The sequence below is a fragment of the Meriones unguiculatus genome, chromosome 18, assembly GCF_030254825.1.
Source record: "Meriones unguiculatus strain TT.TT164.6M chromosome 18, Bangor_MerUng_6.1, whole genome shotgun sequence".
In the NCBI taxonomy this organism is placed as follows: domain Eukaryota; kingdom Metazoa; phylum Chordata; class Mammalia; order Rodentia; family Muridae; genus Meriones; species Meriones unguiculatus.
In genome coordinates, this window is record NC_083365.1 from 28,842,651 (window position 1) to 28,863,789 (window position 21,139).

At 42.6% G+C, this 21,139-nt stretch overlaps 2 protein-coding genes across 2 annotated transcripts in view; both read right to left on the bottom strand.

Moving 5' to 3' along the window:
* The window catches only part of Aven (apoptosis and caspase activation inhibitor), a 132,294-nt gene that overhangs the window by 68,478 nt on the left and 42,677 nt on the right, over positions 1–21,139 (bottom strand). The window lies entirely within an intron of this gene.
* Positions 7,529–8,691, bottom strand: LOC110555484 (triosephosphate isomerase-like). The gene has a single exon (XM_060371603.1). It carries the CDS (start codon positions 8,671–8,673, stop codon positions 7,924–7,926), a length of 750 nt encoding a protein of 249 aa, XP_060227586.1. The 5' UTR covers positions 8,674–8,691; the 3' UTR covers positions 7,529–7,923.

Sequence of the window (21,139 nt, forward strand, 5' to 3'; positions counted from 1 at the left end):
TCTCCAAGTTCCATCAAAAATGTGCCAAATTTTGGAAAACTCAGTCCTAACTGGGATGTCTCCGTCAAACCCCTCCTCTCAGGGTTCAGAGAGCTATTCTGAAGAGGCAGAAAGACTGTAAGAGCCAGAGGAGATGGAGGACTCCAAGGAAACAGGGTCTTCCAGACACAACAAAACTGATGCACACATGAATTCCCATAAGGGGAAGTACACGGACAGCACTGGCCAGCTGGAGGGAAGTCACTATCATTTTTGCAAGCGACCATATGAAAGCTGTTTTGTGAAAAAAAAAAAAATTAAAGAAATACCTTCCATGGAAGCAGATGTGTGAGTGTTTACAGTACATATTAGCCTGGTGCTGGGTGCGACAATCTCCACAGCAACAAGAATGAGCAAAAGCTCCAGTGAAACAGAAGTATGAACTCCAATGAAACAGAAAATCTGTGGGTTAGATACCTAGAAAGAAATTTGTTATTACTAAATTCCAAAATTGTACTCATCAGACCAGATGAACTGAAATCCGAGCAGCATCTGCGAACAGAGCATGTGAGGCTAGTCCCCGAAAAGCAGGGCCCGAGCCTCCTTCTGGTGTGTCTAATGTACACTTCAACATCACTTTTGCCATAAAGCCTAATACTCTGTCTCTGGATGCAACCACAGAGACATTCCACAAGAACAAGCTGCTATCCTGAGGAATGGTGCATCCACGAGCTATTTTACCACAGAAGCAATTTCACCTCCCAGGAAAACACACATTATGGGGAAAGCGGCTTGTCTGCATCCTCACAGTCTCATGCTAGCCCTCACCGTCCCTGGCTCATTACAAAAGCTTCCCACCTGGCCTCCCTTGCTGCGGACCCATCTGTATGTCTCAGGCCCATGCTCATATGCCACGGCTCTTCATGCTTCCCACCTGCAGGATTCACAAGCCTCAGCACTGCAGGCACAGCCCAGGAGGCTCTTTCTGATCCCGCCCCTAAATGACACGGCCCTATGAACCTTGTTTTTAAATGGTTTCAAGCAAACAGGAATCTTACATAAATAATAGAAAGAACTCCTGAGCCTTTTCATCCAAATCTTCCACTTTTAAATCTTTAATTTTTTTATGTGGGGGTGCATTCACGTGCGATGGCACCATTTGTCAGAGCTGGTTTCTCCTACCACCAGGTAGTCCTGAGGATCAAACTCCAATCATCACGCTAAACAGTGCACACCTTCACCCACTGAGCCATCTCATTGGCCCCAAGCCCATCATTGACTAATCTTATTGAAAGCATGTATTAAATGTTTTATTCATACTCTTTGAAATAGAGTTAGTATTCACTTACTCCAAAGTTGTTAATGGATGAGAATATAGACTTCTGTTTAAAATGAGTGGATGGCATTCAAACATGAATACTACCATATAAACATGCCATACTACCTCCTAAATCCTTAAACAATATGAAAGATCTTTTGTTTATGTTCTGAGAAAAGGTCTCTCATTGCAACCCAGGCTGGCCTGGAGATCACTATGTCGCCCAGGCTAACCTCAAACTCAAGATAGTACCTTAGTCTCTTAATGTTGGGATTACAGGTATCTTGCTCAACTAATATATATAATTTTAAAGTAGATAAGGACAATAAGCAGCAGCTATCTGAACATGTGTGTTTATGATACAAACTGCACACAGCTAGAGAACTTCTAACAGCTGCCAGAACTTCTGATCCAACTGTGACTGCATGGTGCTAAGCTTTGTATCTCCATAGCTGCATGCTCCCCAGTGGTCTCTGTGCAGGCAGTTTGGTTGTTGCTACTGGGTGATAGCAGAGTATTTAACAGTGACTAGAAGGTGACTGGAAAACAGACCTTTGAAGGAAACAATGGAACCCTGTCACTTTTCCCTTTCTTTTTCCCTTCCTTATTCTTTCTCTTCTCTTCTCTTCCCTCCTTCCCTCTCAGCATCCTAGGCCCCACAAGGTAAACATCTCCTCTGTAACAGGTAGCTTGGCCATGACATATTACCTTAGCAAGGGTTCCAGAGTAACTAGGCCAAAATCTTGGAAACCATTTTTCAAAATAAATGTTTCCTCTTTGAAGTTAATTTAACTCAGATATCTATCACAGCAACAGAATGCTGACTAAAACATGAGTCTGGCTATCAAAAATCAGAACCACTCCAGGTCTAAAGAGGAGAGAGCCCCAGAATAGAACTCTGGACTAAGTCACCCCTTGTACAGCATGCAATGAAGAGCCGGGTCTCACTAAAAAGCAGGAAGTAAAAGATGGCAGAGAAAAAGTTTCCAGCCTCTCCAGCCTTTTTTCCCAACCAGCTCCCAGAAACCACTAGCATGCTGCCTCCTATATCCCAGCCATCAACTGAAAGGGGCATGTTTTGCACTTCCATCAACAGTTGGTCAGTGCCAACAGCAGGGATGCACCTCAGGCCTTAATTCCTTAAAAACTGAGTCGTGAATCCCAGCAAATGAAACTGAAAATTGTACTGAGGATAATTATAAGCAGTCTTGAGTATATAGGTAATTCAGTATCGATGTAAGCGACTATCTCATGATATTTAACTTGTGTTTAAGACTAGAGATGTAAGACGAAAGGATGTTATTTTCTTTTTTACTTCACCCTAGGTTGGCCTCAAACTCACAGCCCTCCTGCCCTCCCAAGCATGGGAGATCACAGATACACACTGCCACACCCTGCTTTCAAGACAGAGAGTGTGTGTGTGAGATAGAATAGGCACAGGTATGCCACAGAGCATGCGAAGAAGTCAGAAGACAACCTTCAACAGTCAGTAAGAACTTGAGATCAAATGCAAGTCAGGAGGCCTATATAGCAAGTGCTTTTACCCACTAAACCATTTTGTCACACACACCCCCATGTGTCTTAATTGCTTCCTCTGTAGCTGCCATACAAACCAGTAAAGGATCAAACATTATTGAGTTAATTATTGTGTGTTTTAAAAATAAATTTTATTTTTAAAATTTGTTTGCACATAGTTGCCCTCAGACGTCAGAAGAAGGCATGGCATGGCATCTACTGGAGCTGGAGATACAAGTGGTCGTGAGGTACCCCATGTAGATGCTGGAAGTGAACTCCGGTCCTCTGCAAGAGCAGTATGCATGCTAACAGCATGAGAAGTATCAAATATCACAAGTCCATCAATATTTTAAAGATGGCAATGCTACATGTAGACACTATAACACCATAACACCTTTAGCATTTCAATAAAGATTTAAGGATTGAAATATTAAAAGTGTAAAAGCGTAAGCCAACAGCAAGAGTTTGAGAAGCCAAGAATGTACCTAAAACAGCATGGATTTTGAAGTCTATACACGGCAATTTTATTCAAGCCATCACACTTACTGATAACCCACCAAATACCTGCCAGGACTGGGACTTCAAAGACATAAGGTATTCCTCACTCCCATTCAAAGACTCCAGGGTGGTAGTTATAGACACAGACAGCTGAGCTAGTTACTATACTCCATGAAAAAGCCAAGGTCCAAGGTAGATAAAACACAGAGAAAAGACTGATTTCCTTGAATAGAAAGTAAAGTCTAGCTCAGAAAAAAAAGGCTGGTGAGAGATCTGAACAAAAAGGAGAAAGGTAATGGGAGACAAACCAGATCAAATAAAACATGAACTGGGCCCACAAATTCCCCAGAACTTGCTGTCTCTAAAGCAGAGGTGACTGTTGTAAGCAGCCAAGGCAGGAGACACAGCCAAGAATGAGCTGGGTGCCATTCCCACCGACCACACCAAGACATGTCCAAAGGCAGCCTGTGAGCACTAGGCAAGTTAGTACCTTCAGTCTCCCAGTTTCCACTTGCTTCTAACATTCTTCACAGTATTCCCTGGGTGGTTTCTGAACAATTAACACTGGACTGTGCCGTGTTAAGACACCTTCAACAGTTGGTAAGAACTTGAGATCAAACCCAAGCCATGAGGCTGAACCAGGAGATCCAAACAAGCCTACAAAACTCTTCATTTATTCCAATCTTCCTCTTCATAGGCTCTCAAATCATCCTCACCTGGAGCCACATTCTCGTCTCACCTGTCTCCTTGAAGCCCTAATATACGAGTATGGTGGTTTAAATAAAATGGGCCCCATAGGGCCCATAGGGAGTGGTATTAGCAGATGTGGCCTGGTAGGAGTAGATGTGGCCTTGTTAGAGTAGGTGTGACCTTGTTGGATGAAGTATCTCACTGTATGGGCAGGCTTTGAGGTCATATATGCTCAAGCTATGCCCCGTGTGATACACAGTTTTCTACTGCCTGCAGATCAAGATGTAGAACTCTCAGCTCCTTCTCTAGCACCATGCCTGCCTGCACTCTGTCCTGCTTCCCATTATGGAGTAAATCTCTGAAACTGTAAACCATACCCAATTAAATGTTTTCCTTTATAAGAACTGCAAAGATCATAGTGTCTCTTCATAGCAATAAAACCCTAATTAAGACAATGGGAAACAATCACCTGACCTCAAATTGTCAAACAGCAGCTCTGCACCCATTTCCTTCAGCATGTGCTCTCTATATAACTCCAAACATTCCAGAACTTCAATGGACCAACTCATTTCTTTCTAAACTCGCCTTTCAGTAGGGTGGCCTTGGGAACTTTGTGTGTGCTGTTTCTGAATTGTGTTCACCATGTGAACACCGCACTGTGAACACAATGTCAGTAGAAGAAAAGCATCAACAAAATGCAGGGGTTTACATTATATGTTTTCATTTTGGACTCCAGTCTCTAGATTGTTAACCGTTTCCTCCTGGACCACCTGCCAGGGAGCTCAAGCTTCTCATGCCTTCACATGCTTTCAGTCTTCCGTGCACACCCTTCTCTGGCTTATGTCTCCCAAAACATCTCTGCATCTTCTCTAACAAATTTCTCAAGCAATAACCTATATCCACATGCCTAATTTTCTCCCTGTTCACTCTTAAACTTCTACATTGTAACTGTGACCCCAGAGTTCCACTGAAGCTGCCCTCTCCAAGGCAGTGCCTTTACAGAATAACTGACGAATAGACTCTTCACTCAGGCGGAAGGGTAGCTGAGTGGTGGAACACTTGCCTATCATGGGAGGCCCTGGGTTCCAGCCCCAACACCAGAAATAATCCGTGCACTTGACTTCTTCGTGCCATTTAATACAGCTGGTCTCTGACACTCTTGACTTTTTCCTGATCACCACATTTCTCCACCCTCACTGCTCATGTCTCCCCTCTATATCACTTGAAAGTTAGAGCTCCTTGAACAAATCTCCCTAAGGAGAACACTCTCTTCACAGTCTATGTGCCTCTATTAGGTGTTGGTCATACACTTACAAGTCCTTCCCGTCCAGGAGCTTACATTCCTCACACCAGAAACCTGCTCGCTCTTCCCTGAGCCCCACCAGTATCCCCAGGCTCAAAGCACAGTGCCTAAGTAACAGTTCAAAAGATCTTTTTAGAGTAAATGATAAATCCATAGCTAAATGTTAATAGAAACTGTTTATACTTTGGAAATATATACACAACGTATGCAACATTACATTAATTCTGCTTTACTTTCTAGAAATGAATTTACTTTAAATATTTAAATAAAACTTTATGATTCATTGTAATTATGTCCGCAGTAGCTACTTCACCAAATGTCAAAGTCTGTGAAAAGTCACAAGGTTCTTCTCAAATGAGCCACTGCAACTGCAACTGCAATAGCAAAGTCTACCTTCAGGTCATATCACAGACATCTTTAGCCTTAAAGAAATTTTTATTATTAGGCTAGTTCTAATCAAGAGGGTAAAGGTGCCTGTCTTAGAGTCACCCCAAACAAGACTCACAGTGAAGAGTTGAAGATGGCAGGGAAGATTACTTCCTATGTTCTAGAACCATAACCATCAGGACAGCACATCTAATCAACAACAAAGTTTTAAGACCTAATTTTGGAAAGAGAGAGAAAAAAATCAAACCCAATAATTGTGTAGAAGATAACTTCAACAGAGTTAAAGTTTAAAATAAAAACTGGATCTTGACTGAGAAAGATGCTTTTGTTCCTGAGAGAAATCAATCTCAAATCCATCTACAAAGCCGGCTGAGACCAAGGCCAAACATTAATATCCTAAATGCTTTCCACACACAATTCAGCTTTCCACCGTGGAAGCACAGCTCTAGAGCTCAGAAATCCACTCATTTCTGTAGCAATCGCTAGATTACTCAGGGTTTACATGGCTCAAGTAATCAAAGATATATGTTCAATGCAATTCTGACTTTGCTTTCGACATCCATGAAGATAACACTATGCAGATAACAGCAGTTCACAAATGAGGGTAAGAGCACTATCATTTTTTGATTAACAACATAAGTCTGCCTCTTTTCCACATCATGAGAAAAAAATGCCTGGGGTTAATGGCAGGCACCTGTGGGCTCAGCTGCTTAGGAGATGGAGCAGGCGTCACTTGAGCCCAAAAGTTTGGTATTTTAGAAACCTCATCTCTTCACAGCAGCAAGTAGTACATGCTGGTAAGGCTGAGGCAGGAGGATAGCCATAAGTGCCAGGACAGCAGAAAAGAAAGTCCAACACCTTATTTTTTTTTATTTAAATAAACACATTGGGGTTGGGGATGTACTCTTTCATAGCACAAACCAGGGGATTGGGAGGTGGAGGGAAAAAAATCAAAAGTTGAAGGTCACCTCGAAGGTACACATCAAGTTTGAGACTAGCCTGGGCTACATGAGATCCTATGTAGAAGGGGGAGAAAGGAGGGTAAAGTGATCGAGGGAAGATCAGGGGAGAAATGGAAGGGAAGAAAGAGGGAAAGGAAGAAAAACAAATTATCTCCATTTCAGAGGTACAGATGTAAGAAATTGAAAGAGGCAAAACATGGCACCTTCTAAACTATTCCCCTAACTATTAGAGGTGACTCTAAGCCCCACATGCTTGAAGGTTTGCATAGATGCTTGTCCATAATTGGTAGCACCTGCACAATTTACTTGCTAGAAGGAAATTAAGGCTTATTCATTGCAGTTCCAGTTTTTCTTCCATTTCTGACTCAGACACCAACATAGTCAATGGCAAAAAGAAATTACAATAACCTCTGAAAAGATGTGAAATTGCAGAAATGACGAAAGAGCATTAAGTTAACTCTTTAAAAATGGCTCCTAAAACAGCATGAAGTGAAAGGTTGAGATGAAATGTGCATGTGCTTTTAAAATAACATTTCACATAATTTTCTGAGATGGGTAAACTTGATGTGGAAATCAAAGTTTCCATCTGAGGAAAATAATGTGGATAAAAATCAGTCAGTCAGTATCTAATTTAAATGCCTATCAAAAGAGAACTACATACACCTAAAACACTAAGTTTCATAGCCAGTGGTGGAGGCAGGGTCGGGGCGGCGGCAGCACACACCTTGAATCCAAGTGCTTGGGAAGCTGAGGCAGGCAGATCTGTGTGAGTTTGAGGCCACCTTGTTCTACAGAGTGAGTCCAGGACAGCCAAAACTACACAGAGAAACCCTGTCTCAGAAAAGAAAAAAAAGAGAGAGAGACATGTTGTTTCTTTTTTTTGGGGGGGGTGAAATGGGGGAAGGTTTTTATTTCCCTTACATGTAGGATGGTTCACAAACACAGCAAAAGGGCTTCGGCACTGTGGGGGAGGAAAGCATCCTGCCACTTAGGGTAAGAGGATCTTGGCTTTAGCCTGAACAGGACAGAATTGTTTCCACTTTCTCCACCCCTCAGCCAGGAAGCCACCTTGGTGACACTGTAATTCTATGTATTGTAAGTGGTGAAGGGAGTGGTCTGGTCCCAAATATTCCAAGGATGTGTAAGCGGTTTGGGGAGGTACAGGGTGGATTAGGCCACAAGATGGGGCAGATTATATCAGAAATTTGTGACTGGTAGGATTCCTGGGCAACCTAGTCCTGGCTTGGTAGGCGGGAAGAGATGGGCGGTGCTTATTGTTTGGCATTGATGATGTCCACAAATTCAGGCTTCAGCGAAGCTCCACCCACGAGGAAGCCGTCCACATCAGGCTGGCTTGCTAGCTCTCTGCAGGTTGCTCCCGTCACAGAACCTCCATAAATGATTCTGGTGCTTTTAGCCACCATCTCACAGACATTGCATTGCAGCCATCCCCGGAGCTTCTCGTGTATTTCCTGGGCCTGCTGAGGTGTTGCCACCTTGCCAGTCCCAATGGCCCACACAGGCTCATAGGCCAGGACGACTTTGCTCCAGTCCTTCACATTGGCTGCGATGGCGTTGGTTTGCTTGAAAACAACCTCCTCCGTGATGCCAGCTTCCCTTTCGTCTAACTTCTCCCCAATGCAGGCGATCACCCCAAGTCCCTCTGTAAGGGCATGGGCCACTTTCTGCCCAATCAGCTCATCTGACTCCCCGAAGATATGCCTTCTCTCTGAGTGCCCCAGTATTACCCATGTGGCTCCTAAGTCTATGATCATGCCAGGGCTGATCTCCCCAGTGAAGGCTCCATTGGGTGCTTTGTAGCAGTTCTGTGCAGCCACGGCGATTTTGGGTATTAGGTTCTGCCTGGTGAAGTCAATGTAAGCAGAGGGCGGGGCACAAACCACTTCAACGTCTGCCGGCAACTTGGCCGAATTCAAGATGCAGATGAGTTCTCCCAGGCAATTCTTCCTTCCGTTCATCTTCCAGTTGCCCCCAACGAAGAACTTCCTACAGGACGCCATTTCGGGAGGGCGCTCTACCTGAAAGTCAGTTCGAGCCATGGTGTTTATAGCAACAGAACAGTTTCTAAGACACGCAGAAGTTTCTCAAGATTCCTTCTCTCCTGGTGACTGTAACCGATAGCCTCTCACACTACACTTCCCACAGGAATTCCTCACTCTCCCTTACCTTTTGGCACTAACTTCAGACAGCCCATTCTCCAACTGTCGCGGCACTTCTCTGCCATTCCTTTCCCAAACCCCAGCTTTTCTTCCCCTTCTACTATACACTAAAAGACTCAATACTCCTTAAGCTCCACAGGGACTCCTGTCCCCCCAATAGTCCTACACATCCCCACACCTAGATCTGAGCTCTTTGCTAAAGAACAAAACAAAACCTTGGATCTTGTTTTTTTCTCTGAAGACACTATTCAACACTCCAAAGAGTTCTACACATTACATGCTCATACAATATAACCTTTTAAGAATTACTTTCTTGTCTACAACATCAGAAAAGAAAAACTGGATAAGGGGCTCAGCAGCAGCGTTTCCTGGCAGGCTTCACACCCAGAATACTAACACAAGTATCCTACAGGTAATCTTAGACCATCTACCTGGCTCTGCTGACTTGGCACACATGGCTTTTTTCCTAACCTGCTTAATCCAGGATACGAAAAAAAGGATGACTCTCAAAATTATGATGAAATCCAGGAAGTCACTCAAAGGGCTAAAAGGAAACCCAGCAGCCTTTGTGACCTAATTCGAAGCAGCACCTCTTAAACATACCAATCTAGGAACCAACATAGAAGCAGGAAAGTGCTGGTTACTTTATCACCCAATCTTCTTCAGATAATAAGAAAAAGCTAAGAAAGTAGTAGGAGGACCTTCAAACCCTCAAAAAGACCTTCTTAAAATGGCCTTCACAGTCTTTAATAACAGAAGAATAATCAAAACAACAAACATGAAAAGGAGATCAGGCAAAAGAGCAACTGCTGTCCAGGATAGCCAGATGTCCCACCCACCCCCACCCCCCGTGTGCAACAAATATCTGCTGGGCCCTCTACAAATACATTAAGAGGGATACTGAGACAAAAGCTATGAAAACTCTTGTACTCTACTAAGACCTTACCCAAGGGGCAACATCAGGGCCTATCTGAAAGCAGACTGCTCTCAAGCCTGTGGAAGGGGAGGAAGCAACACCACCAACCCTAACTCAGAGTTCCGGTTATGACCCCTTTAGGCTTTTGTAGATCAGGTAGGGGGATCCGCCACACTTTGATACCTATCTAGCTCCTTCCCTAAGCTGCCAAATTTGTACCACATAGCAGACCTGAGATGGGGGAGGGACAATAGGATCAGCTTCCTAAATTAGGGCTTCATGGCTCCTAAACTCAGAGACACCCCACTCCTCTCTAAGCACAGAGAATGTTACCCATTTAAATTCCGCCTTTCTAAATATAAAGGCAAGGAACTTCCTTCCTTCTACAGGTTGCTATGAATCTATTCCAGCTTCCTGCAATACCACTGGCTAAAGGCTATTTCATCTGAAATCCATCTCAGGGGATCCCTCAGTTAAACCTGGAATAATTGTTATTTGAAACACTGTCCATAAGAGGCATACCTTAAAGACACACGCAGCTCCCTAAGTATCCCAACATCAGTGTTAGAAAATTAATGTCTTTCCAACTGCTTCCAAGTCCTATAAATTCAACTCTTTTGAGATAATCAGCTATCCCTGTCAACATCTTCCCAAGAGGGCTGGTGTAAAATGCGAAGTAGTTCAGCATCTTCCTCACTAGCATTCAAAGTATCTCAGACAGGGCCTGCTTTTCAGACTCTATGGAGAACAGCACTTACCCAACTTCACAGCACTTTTTGTTTTTAATTGATATTTTTAATACATTTCAGAACCTGGCCTGCCAGAAAAACACTAAAAGCCCTATATTAGCACCTTTATCACTCACTATATGTTTCTTTTTGCTTAAGCTTTTGCCTTGGTGATTCAAAATGGACACTGAAATAATCCATGGCGATAGCAACCAAACTGTAAATCAAGTTATCTTTCTAGTTTGAGCATATAATTAGGTTCTCTGTCAGGAATGCGGGCATACGAAAATCTCATTAAATATTTGCTGACCTATTCCCCCCTAGTGTTTAAATCTGAAGGCATAATATGCAGTGTTTAGGATGCTAATGTCCAGGAGCACAGGCTATCTCCAGTGGTCATCTGATCTAGCCTTTTTTTTCAACTCTAAACGAATCTAAAAATGATAGTGACTTCATTTTCAACAGCACTGTGCCTCTTACAATTATGAGAGTAAAATGAGCAATATAGCAGAAATAATGAAGAACAGTAAGAAAAATAAGAAGAAGAAATAAAAAATGAAAGAACTATTATTTTTAACTCCATGTACTATTTGTTTTTTGAAAGCCAAACACCCTCCCAAACCCTTTGTCCCAAGCCTTTAGTGCTACTCCTGAAAGAATCGAGGAACAGTAAAAGGTGACAAAATCAAGAGATATTTCAGTTTTTTCAATACCTACGAATACGTTCTCTAAAAATTGAGTCTGTGATAACCAACAGTACATCTACATTATTGTCCTGGCAGTTTTATGTCAACTTGACACAGCTACAGTCATCTAAAGGAGACAACCTCCACTAAGAAAATGCCTCCCTAAGATCATGCTGTAGGCAGGCCTGTAAAGGTAGTTAGTGAATGATAGGGGAGGGCCCAGCCCATTTTGTGTAGTGCAACCATCCCTGGACTGGTGGTCCTGGATTATATAGGGAAGCAAATCAGTAAGCAACACTCATCCCACAGCCTCTGCATCATCTCCTGCCGCCAGGTTCCTGCCCTCACAGCTTTTGATGATAAACTGTTACATGGACTGAAATAAGCCCTTTCCTCCCCAAGTTGCTTTGGTCATGGTGTTTCATCACAGCAAAGGTTCCTGCCCTCACATCTTTTGATGATAAACTGTTACATGTGACTGAAATAAGCCCTTTCCTCCCCAAGTTGCTTTGTTCATGTGTTTGTTCATCACAGCAACAGTAACTCTTAAGTAAGAAAATTATCATTTACTAAATGTACTGATTTTTCACTTAATCCTTTTAAACCACTTTCTTAAATAGAAAATAGAGAAATGCCACATTCTGTGGTGACCCTGACAGAGCACGACTAAGTGATACCCTTGAGCTACTAGCATCTGTAAGGCTCTCTGCTGCAGAGGAATTTTAATTCAGAACCTGGCTGCTCTGGCAAGAGATCACATCCAATACCTTGTAGGTCTGTGTGATCAGGTTGGAATACAAACATACCTTTAATCCTGGAGACAGCAGCAAGCAGATCTGAGTTCAAGGCCTGCCTATTTTAGAGCAGGTAAAGAAAAGCTTAGGTCCAGTTGTGGTACATGCCTTTAATCCCAAACAATAAAGGTAAAGCTAGTTTGTAGAAAAAACACCCATGTTTGAAAGTGGTGTTTAATTCAGTGGCAGAAAAAAATGATGAATAGGCTTGTCAGAATAGGATACATCCAACTCTCACGGGGAGGGGGGGGCTACTTAAGGAGAAATGCAGACAGAGGGGGGCAGTTTTACCAGGAAGTTTTACAGAGGGAGGTTTGAATGAGAGAACAAGCTAGACACAGGTGAAGACAAAATGAGCCAGAGAAAGAGAACAAGCTAGAAGATTAGAAAAGACTGGTAGAGTTAGTACGAGGTCAAGCAGAGCAATTCAGCCTCTCCAGATTGAACAGATCAGCTGGGGGAGGAGTTTGGGCCAGAACGGCTGAGTTGAACCAGCCAGCCCAGAGCTCAGTAAGAACAAGGGTGAGCATATTAAGCAGTAAGCTTCTGAGACGACAACTGGAACAGGGGGATGAAGTTACTTTTGCAGTCTGCCTCCAAGTGACCCGCGTGAAAAGTGACGTGTTTGGTCTTCTCGCTTCCCTTTGCAGTTTCACTAGCCACTGCTCCTCGATGCTGTCAGTGTGCAGGGCCCTCCTTTACCCTGCCCGTCCTGTTCTGAAGGCTGACTTGGCTTGCTCACCTCCAGCTCTCCGTTCCCAACCTGAACCGCCCTCATCCCCAACACCCTGCACTGTATCCTCTCCAGCACAGTGTGTCATCAAACTTGCTGATTTCTGTCAGACCTGAAAGCAGTAGCTAAAAGCAGATACTTAGGTTGAATTAGTTTATTTCCCTTTTTTTTCTTTCCCCCCTTTTTTTTTTTACAGTGAATAGGTTGAGCATCTTTTCATAGTGTTTAAGAGCTATTTGCATTTTACTTTCTGTGAACAATCTACCCCAAAGCCTTTGTTGTTTGTTTAACTAATCTGTTTATTTACATGAGGTTGTGTAATATAAGCCAGGCTGGCCCAAATTTGCTATGTAGACCAGGCTGTCCTCAAAATCACAAGTGATCCTCCTGCCTCAGCTTCCAGTGTCGTGGAACCACACACAAGGTTATTAAAACCCATCAGTGCATCCAAAGCTAGTTCTCAAGGAGAAAGGCTATCACTATCACACTGCGCTATCGCCGCCTACCCACCCACACAGAGTCTTCTGTCTTGCTCTGGCTCTGGTAGGTTTTGCCCTACAGAAATCCTTAATTTTTATACAACTAAATTCAATGTCTTTTCTGTGATGGTTTCTGCACTATGGGTCATATTTTAAAATACTTTCCCCATTCTGACATTACAAAAGAGTTTGAGTGTGACTTGTTTGTTTCACACTAAACTTGTGACACATGCAGACTTAATCTTTACATAATTGCGACCTGAATGGCACTTCTTTCCCCAGATGGCAACTCCACCTGGGCCAATCCCAATGATCTGAAATAATCTAAGGTTTTGTTTTTAGACTTTTTGCTCTGATCCTCTGATGCTTAGAATTTCTGGGAAAATGATTTTCAGATAAACTAAGATTAAAAGTAGTTTAGACTGAAAGTGCTACCTTCTAACGTTCTTAAATTGTAAGGACTTATTTTATTTATGAGCTCTATTGGAGATTAGCACACATATCCATTAGCGGATGTTCTTTCAAAGAATTGTGAACTCATTTACTTCTGTCTCAGCAGACTTCAACTCTCAAAACTGCTGGAGTATCACTGTTAGTAAATGTGGATGTCCCAATACTGCCTTGCTTCTCCATCCACCACAGGCTTTCTTCTTTGACAGAAGTCCTTCAGCCTGGTCAGTACTTAACTGACCTTAATAGGATCTTAACTGCAGTGAGAGAAAATTTAACCACAATGAAACTCTTCATACTACCATCACTGTCGGAAATGATTTGGGGGTTATTATAAAATTGAGCATAAATCCACCTATGACCCAGAAGTTCTAGTCCTAGGTATTTTACTCAAGAGAACTCAAACTATTTCACATGTATATCAAGGACTTGTATATCAAGGCTCTGGGAGTTTCATAACATTCCGAAACTGAACGTAAACCAAACGTCTGTCAGTAAGAACTATGAGATACAGACAGACCATGCTGTGGTTATGTGTCAGAATATAACTCAGAAGTAAAGGGAAATACTATATGGGTGAATCTCAGAATCAGTGTTTAGTACAGGAAAGACCAGACAAAAGCACAGTATAATTCCAGCTGAATATAGCACATACAGCAGCAATTCTTAAATCTGTGCATTTTTACTCCTAAAGGGGTTGCATATCAGATACTCTGCACATCAGACATTTGCACTGTAATTCACAGCAGCAGCAAGTTACAGTTACGAAATAGCAACAAAATAATTTTATGGTTAGAAACAACATGAGCAACTGCATTAAAGGGTCACAGCATTAGGAAGGCTGAGAATCACTGATATATAGGAATAGCCAAGCTATTCATGATGAGAACCACGGATGCCTAGGGAAGGAAGCAAAGGAAAGAGGACCTTTCTAGAATGAGGTGATGTTTGCAAAGTGTGCTCTCAGAACCAGCAGTGCCTAGGAACTAACTTAGAAATAGGAATCCCCAGCCCCACCCAGCTCTCCAGAACCTGAAACTGGGGGCACACACACAGTAACAGATGGCATCTCAAGCCATGCAGGTATTTCTGATACTGGCAAAAGGTTGAGAGCCTCTGTTCCTTAACCTGTTTGTATTGATTATGCACTTGTAACACAAACTGCCAATACTTATCATTCACTGAAGATCTGCACACCTTATCTGGAAACTGGATTTTAATTTTTAAATTTTGGAATATATTTTTAAAATATTCTTACTCAAATCTGCCTTTCTTACCTATTCTCTTTACCTTAATAAATCATACACCTGGAAGCTAGAGTAAAAAAACTCCAGGGGCAATAGAGATGGCTCATCAGTTAAGAGAGCCTACTGTTCTTAAAAAGGGCCCAGGTTCTAACTAGTCCCAGTACCCACACAGCAGCTCATAACCATGCGTAACTCAAGTTCTAGTAGATATGATGCCTCTTCTGACTTGTGAGGTCTCCTACAAGCACACGGTACAAGGACATACACATAGGCACATATATACATAAAATAATAAAAGAAAACTCCTCCGTTCACCACTGTCCCTCACTTGCTCTATACATTATACATCAATCATCAGATCTGGTAAACTTAATTCTGAATGTTCCTACCCTCCAACCTTAATCTCACTCCCAGTTCCAATAGACACCTCTGCCTTTCATCTGGTCTAGGAGAAACCCACCTTTTTGTCTTCCAATTCTCTGTCTAAATTGCCAAAGCTATTTTCTGTGACGTGGAAACGCTAAAATTCTTCTCGCTATTTAAATTTCTAGCTCCCTCAAGCACCACAACCTACTGTAGGAGGCCAAAGACAAAAGGCAGAATCCCCCACTCTTTAGCAGACAGACTCCAGCTGCATGGAGCTTGACACAGTGACTTGGGATGCCTCCTACAAACACTTAAAACCTAACTCCCAGAGGTCCCTGGTGCCTCACCCCAAACAACCCGTCTCGGGTAGGACAAGTGGCATTGTGAAATTTGCTACCTCAGGAAAACAAGGTGGTCTCCCTCTTGGACTCTATTCAAATACAACTTGTTCTGCCCAGTTCACGAACCCCAAAAGACCAGGAATAAACAGACTCCGCTGTAAATACATGAGGTTCTTTGTAAATTACAAGCTGCAGCTTGGGCCCACACACTGACACAGCCAAAGCGGTGGGAGCCGAGCGTGCATGCCCAGGTTAGTTGGGTGATTTAAAGATTCTGGTCCATCCCAGCATGCCCAAGGCAGGGGCGATTCCTGCTTGGCAAGCATCTATTGGTCAAAATGCTACATTTTGAATCTTTTGCCTATAGGAAGGTTCCCAGACCATTAATGATCTGGTGTCCCTCCCTAGGGGGATGGTCCATTTTTCTAGCAACTGTATCTCTAGTGGGTGGGGAAAGAATGCAGTAAGGTAGTCCTTCCCCTCATGGCATTACTGGACTTCTCCACCCACCTACTTCAGGTCTTAATAATAGCTGCTAATTTATCTTTTGGTCTCTCAAACTCCATACAAGACACAAGGTCAGATAATTTAAGTGCTATAAAAGGACACACATGCACACACACACACACACATGGCTGCCTCTCACATGCAATTCTCTGAGAATTTACCCATCATATTTCTACCCACAGTATCTACTGATTAAAGCTTACAGCAGTACTGGCTTGGTTAGTACTTTTTTATCCATGCCATGGGCTCATCCTCCCAGGATATCTAATTCCTTCAGACCTAATGCTGCACTGACACCAGCAGCAGCAGGATTTTACTAATATGTCAAAGTTGGTCTCATGTACAGCCCTTCATTGACACCCCGTTATATATCTAAAAAACAAAACAAAATGGTATTATCCACACATAGCTTCTCTGTGTGGTGTAATACTGCCTGCCATTTAAAATCCAGCCGAAACATCACCAGCACACCCAAACACACCCCCGTTTTCCTGTGAGGTAGAATGCAAAGCTATCTGAACTTCACTGCTATCTACACTGTGCTTTTATCATGCATATTGCAAGGAAGTTCCAGATCCTAATAGAAAGTCCAGTACAAGTCTAACTTCAGGCACATTGTTGCCTCCTAAGCCTCTCTAAACAGGCACAGCCACAGCCCTTACAGCATTAAGGCAAGCCACCTCATGCTTCTTTCTTCTGCCTGGGAGACATTCCTTTCCCTTCTCTGTGTCCCTCCTTCATTAAACTAAACAAGTTACAGGTCAAAGACAAGGAAAAGTGGCTCAGAAGGTGAGAAGCCAGCAAGGAGGCTGCAAGGCAGAAGCAGAGGCAGGAACTTTACTGCTTGACCACTGAAGTCCTGTGGTGAGTACAGCACAGTACCTGCCCTGGAGAAGCTGACTCCATGGAGCCTAAACAAAGAAATGTCTACCACACTGTGCATGGCATCAGACCCTGTCATACACTCAACAAAGGCATAAAGAAATGGAAAAGCCACCAAGGCATGCCATCCTGAGAAGGACCTAGAGATCAAAGTGATGGCAAGCAGATGCAGCTGCATTCCAGCATCACTTGCCTCGAGGTCTGAGGATCACTGTATTCCTACCAGGTGAGCTGCTCTTAGACCACCCTGTCCTCTTGACTTGACTTCCTTGTGTTAAGAAAAGACCTGCTCAGAAATCGTTTCTATCAAGAACAATATACTCACAAGCCTTTCACACCTTTGTGGAAAGTTAGGTGCCTGTAGCAGGTAACTCTGGCAATAACATACACTGGAGAGAAATGGCAGCCTCTAACAAATGGTGTTACGAAAACTGGGTACATCTGTAAATGCATGAAATTAGACCCATGTCACTTACTTTGCACACACACAGGCACACACGTGCATAGAAAGAAAACAAATGTTAACAAACGCGGGGGAAAACATTCTACAGTTTGCTTTCCTGTTGCTGTGATAAAACACTGACCAAACTATCTTGGAGGGATACACTTCTCTTACACTTCCATGGCACAATTCATCACTGCGGAAAATCAGGGCGGGAACTGAAGGACCATGGAGAAACACTGTTTACTGACTTGCTCTCTGGCATGCTCAGCCTTTTTTCTTTCTCAGCCTAGGACCACCTGCCCACAGGTGGCACCAGCCATAGTGGGCTGGGCCCTCCCATCATTAAGGAAATACCCCCACAGACATGCCCACAGGCCAATCTAATGTAAGCAGTTCCTCAGCTGCGTCCCTCTTCAGGTGACTCTAGTTTCTGTCCAGGTGATAAAAACTAACCAGCACAAATGAAAAGCCCTCGTGGGGTGGGAAGTACGCTGGTGCAGTCACTATACAAGTCAGTGGACGTGAACACTTCTTAAAAGTAGATGTGGAAGCTCCTAAAAGCAGAACCACAGAACCCAGCCATCACACTCCTGGGTTGTACCCTAAGGACTCTGTCAGCATACCACACAGATATTCTCACAATCATGGTTTTGCTGCACTGTTCACAATGACCAGGAAATGGACCAATTAAGGTGAACACCAACAGGTAAATGGCTGAAGAAAATGTGGTACAAGTACATAATAGAATTGTCTTTTATTTAGCCCATAAAGGAATCAAGATATTTACAGGGAAAAAAATGGATGGAGCTAAAGATCATTGTTAGGCAAAATAATCCAAACTTAAAACAGGCAAATGCTGCATGCTCTCTCTTATATGTGGACTGAAGATTTAAAGTTGTGTGTGTGTGGCAAGGAGAATCCTGAATTGGGAGGACTATATCTTACGGGAGAGGTGGGGAGAGGGAGGGAAGGATACAAGAGAAAGTAATGGAATACATGAGACAAGAAAATAGAAGGGGAGAGGTAGGAGACCAACAAGAGCTGGGCAGAGAGAGTCAGGTGGGCCTTAGAGGATGGAGATGAAGAAGATACCAAGTTAAATGAAATACATGCATGAAAATGCCATAATAAAACCCATTACTTTGTATGTGAATAATAGAAAATATAAACTGCTTTTACAAAATAAGAAAGCACTGAAATCAGCTTTGACCTTTTTCTACTTAGGTTATATTCTTTATATTTCTGAGAATTATATCATTTACTAATGAAAACAAACATATATTCTCAAAAGCACAATTCTAGACACTAAACTCATGGACCCTTTCTACATGGGAGTAGGTGATGGTTTTGGACTTTTAACTGAGTGAAAATCAAATCAGTAGATGGATGGAATTCTTTTCATGTCTGTGAATGTGATGCTGAATTTTAAAATCCTGAAAACGGCAACGGACACAACCTTACCACAGCAGCAAACATGCCACCCTCATCAGGTTGTTATGGCAACTGCACTACTCGGGCTGAGAAGAGGGATTGGATGTTTGTGTCAGAGAGGGATTTTGTTGCAGGCCGCCATTAGAAATACTAAAAGGTGTTTACACATAAATCTCAGAACATGAAGAGGGCCCCAAGAGATTCCCCCCTTCCTCATTAACATGTCTTTTGGTGTTATCACTGTTCAGGTGTTGATAAGGAAGCCATATTATTGAAGTATCATAGGGGTAACTTCCCTGCCATTTCTAGAAGACACAATCTGTCAAGAGAATTTATCAATGGCCCTACACAGCTGTGACACCCATGAACCACAACAATAACCAGCATGGCAAGATACCCCTAGAGGTTTGATAGCAGTGGTAACCAACAGCTGTTTAATCGTCTAAAGCCAACTACCCAGGGCTGCTGAGGTTCTGGAGTTTAGAGAACTTACTGTCACCACTAGACCAGCATAACTCCTAACTGCATTTTACAACTTGTCCTCATACCCACAGGTAAGTGTAGCTTCACCTTGAGTCAAAAAAATGGTCTCTCTTTGTAGCAGAGACCATGATAGAAAACCACAACTGGTCAAAATGGATGTTGAACCCCAGTGGACACATTTACAACACAGCTCTTACACCTAATGCTCAGGAGCAAAAAGACTGAGAGTCAGAGGACCAAAAAGTCTGCTGCTTTCTTACTGTAGCACAAGACTCAAAGAGATCCTAAAAACATATTAAGTCACCGAGTCCCCACCTTGAAACCTTGCAGTATCCCCTGCCCCCCCTTCTTCCTGCATACACCATCAATTGTGATTGTTTCTACTTACTCATGATGACACTGAAGCGTCTATTTCTCTCTCCTATCCAAGCCATCCCTAATGGCTTTATGTAATACTAATCTGGGGGCTGGTCTCTCTCATTCACTCTTCAAATAATTCACAAAACTTAGTAAATGAAAAGTATCCTAACTCCTAAAGCCTTGCCAATGTTGCTCTGAGGTCCACACCTATAGAAATCACTTCCATGTGTCGTCACATGTTTTAGACATGTATAAGTTACATAATGTATGAATCATATAAAACACATTGCGTTCTTTAGCATTTTTTTTATGATGAAAACTTTTCGAGTGCCCTCTTATGGTCTGCTGAAATACATAATCAATACTCATGCTACGATGCAATAGCACAGCAGAACTTACTGCTCCTACAGAGCTATCAGTGCCTGCTGATCAATCCCTCCCCACCATTCCCAGCCCTGTTCTCCCCAGGCCTGTGGTGACTACCATGCTACTCTCAGCTTCTTTAGAGTCCTTGTAAGTAAGATTACATGATACTTTGCCTGTGTGTGGCTCATGTCATTTTACATAATAATATCTAGCTCCAGCCATATTGCCACAAATGATAGAATTTTATCCTTCTTAACAGCTAAATAGTAGCCCATTCAGTATATGTACAGTGATTCTATATGTTTAGAATTAGATCCATCATCTAGAAAGTGACTAATAGAATTTTCTATGGAACCTATATTATAAGAGACTAAACAATCACAAAGTTTTCTGTATCATCCCATTTACACCAAAACCCTTTACTGATTGCCCTTTAAAGTCATCCTTAAAACTACAATTTAGTTCAAAATATTTACCCATGTAAAAACAGTGTGATGATTTCACTGATAATGACTGCACCACGTTTGGGCCTTCCTAACGAAGCACATAGCACTGAAGAGAACAGATTATGCACCCACATGAGAAAGGATGGAGCTCTAGCATTTACTGTGTGAAACGGGAGTAAGAAACTAAATTTTCTCTGTGGTGCTTTCCAGAAGTAACAGTTTATTATGTTCCGTTGTAACAATGACAACTGCTGTTGTCTAGTAAGCCCCTCCATGATAGTCGTTCTCAGCGCTTTTCAGGATCAGAGTACTTTGAAAAGCACACTACCTTGAGATGTTACTCTACTTCAAAGACTCTATGAAGCCAGAGGGTCAAGTGAGACAAAGACCCAAACAAACAATTCTCTAGAATAAAGCAACAAACCTCTACAGACCTACTCATAGAGGGTGTGCGTGCATGTGTGCGTGACTGTATGAAGAGATTCTGTTATATATTTTAAAATTATGTCATACACACAACAGATATTATTTGAAAGCTATTTATTGGATAGAGGTAGAGAGAGAATGGGGAAAGGGAAAAAGAGATGTGATGGGGTGGGGGGCAGAAAAGACAGTGAGGCAGAGAGAGGAGAGAGGAGAGAGAGAGA

What these genes read in the sequence shown, in the direction of transcription:
- LOC110555484 (XM_060371603.1), bottom strand. Translation starts at nt 8,673, where the DNA reads ATGGCGTCCTGTAGGAAGTTCTTCGTTGGGGGCAACTGGAAGATGAAC.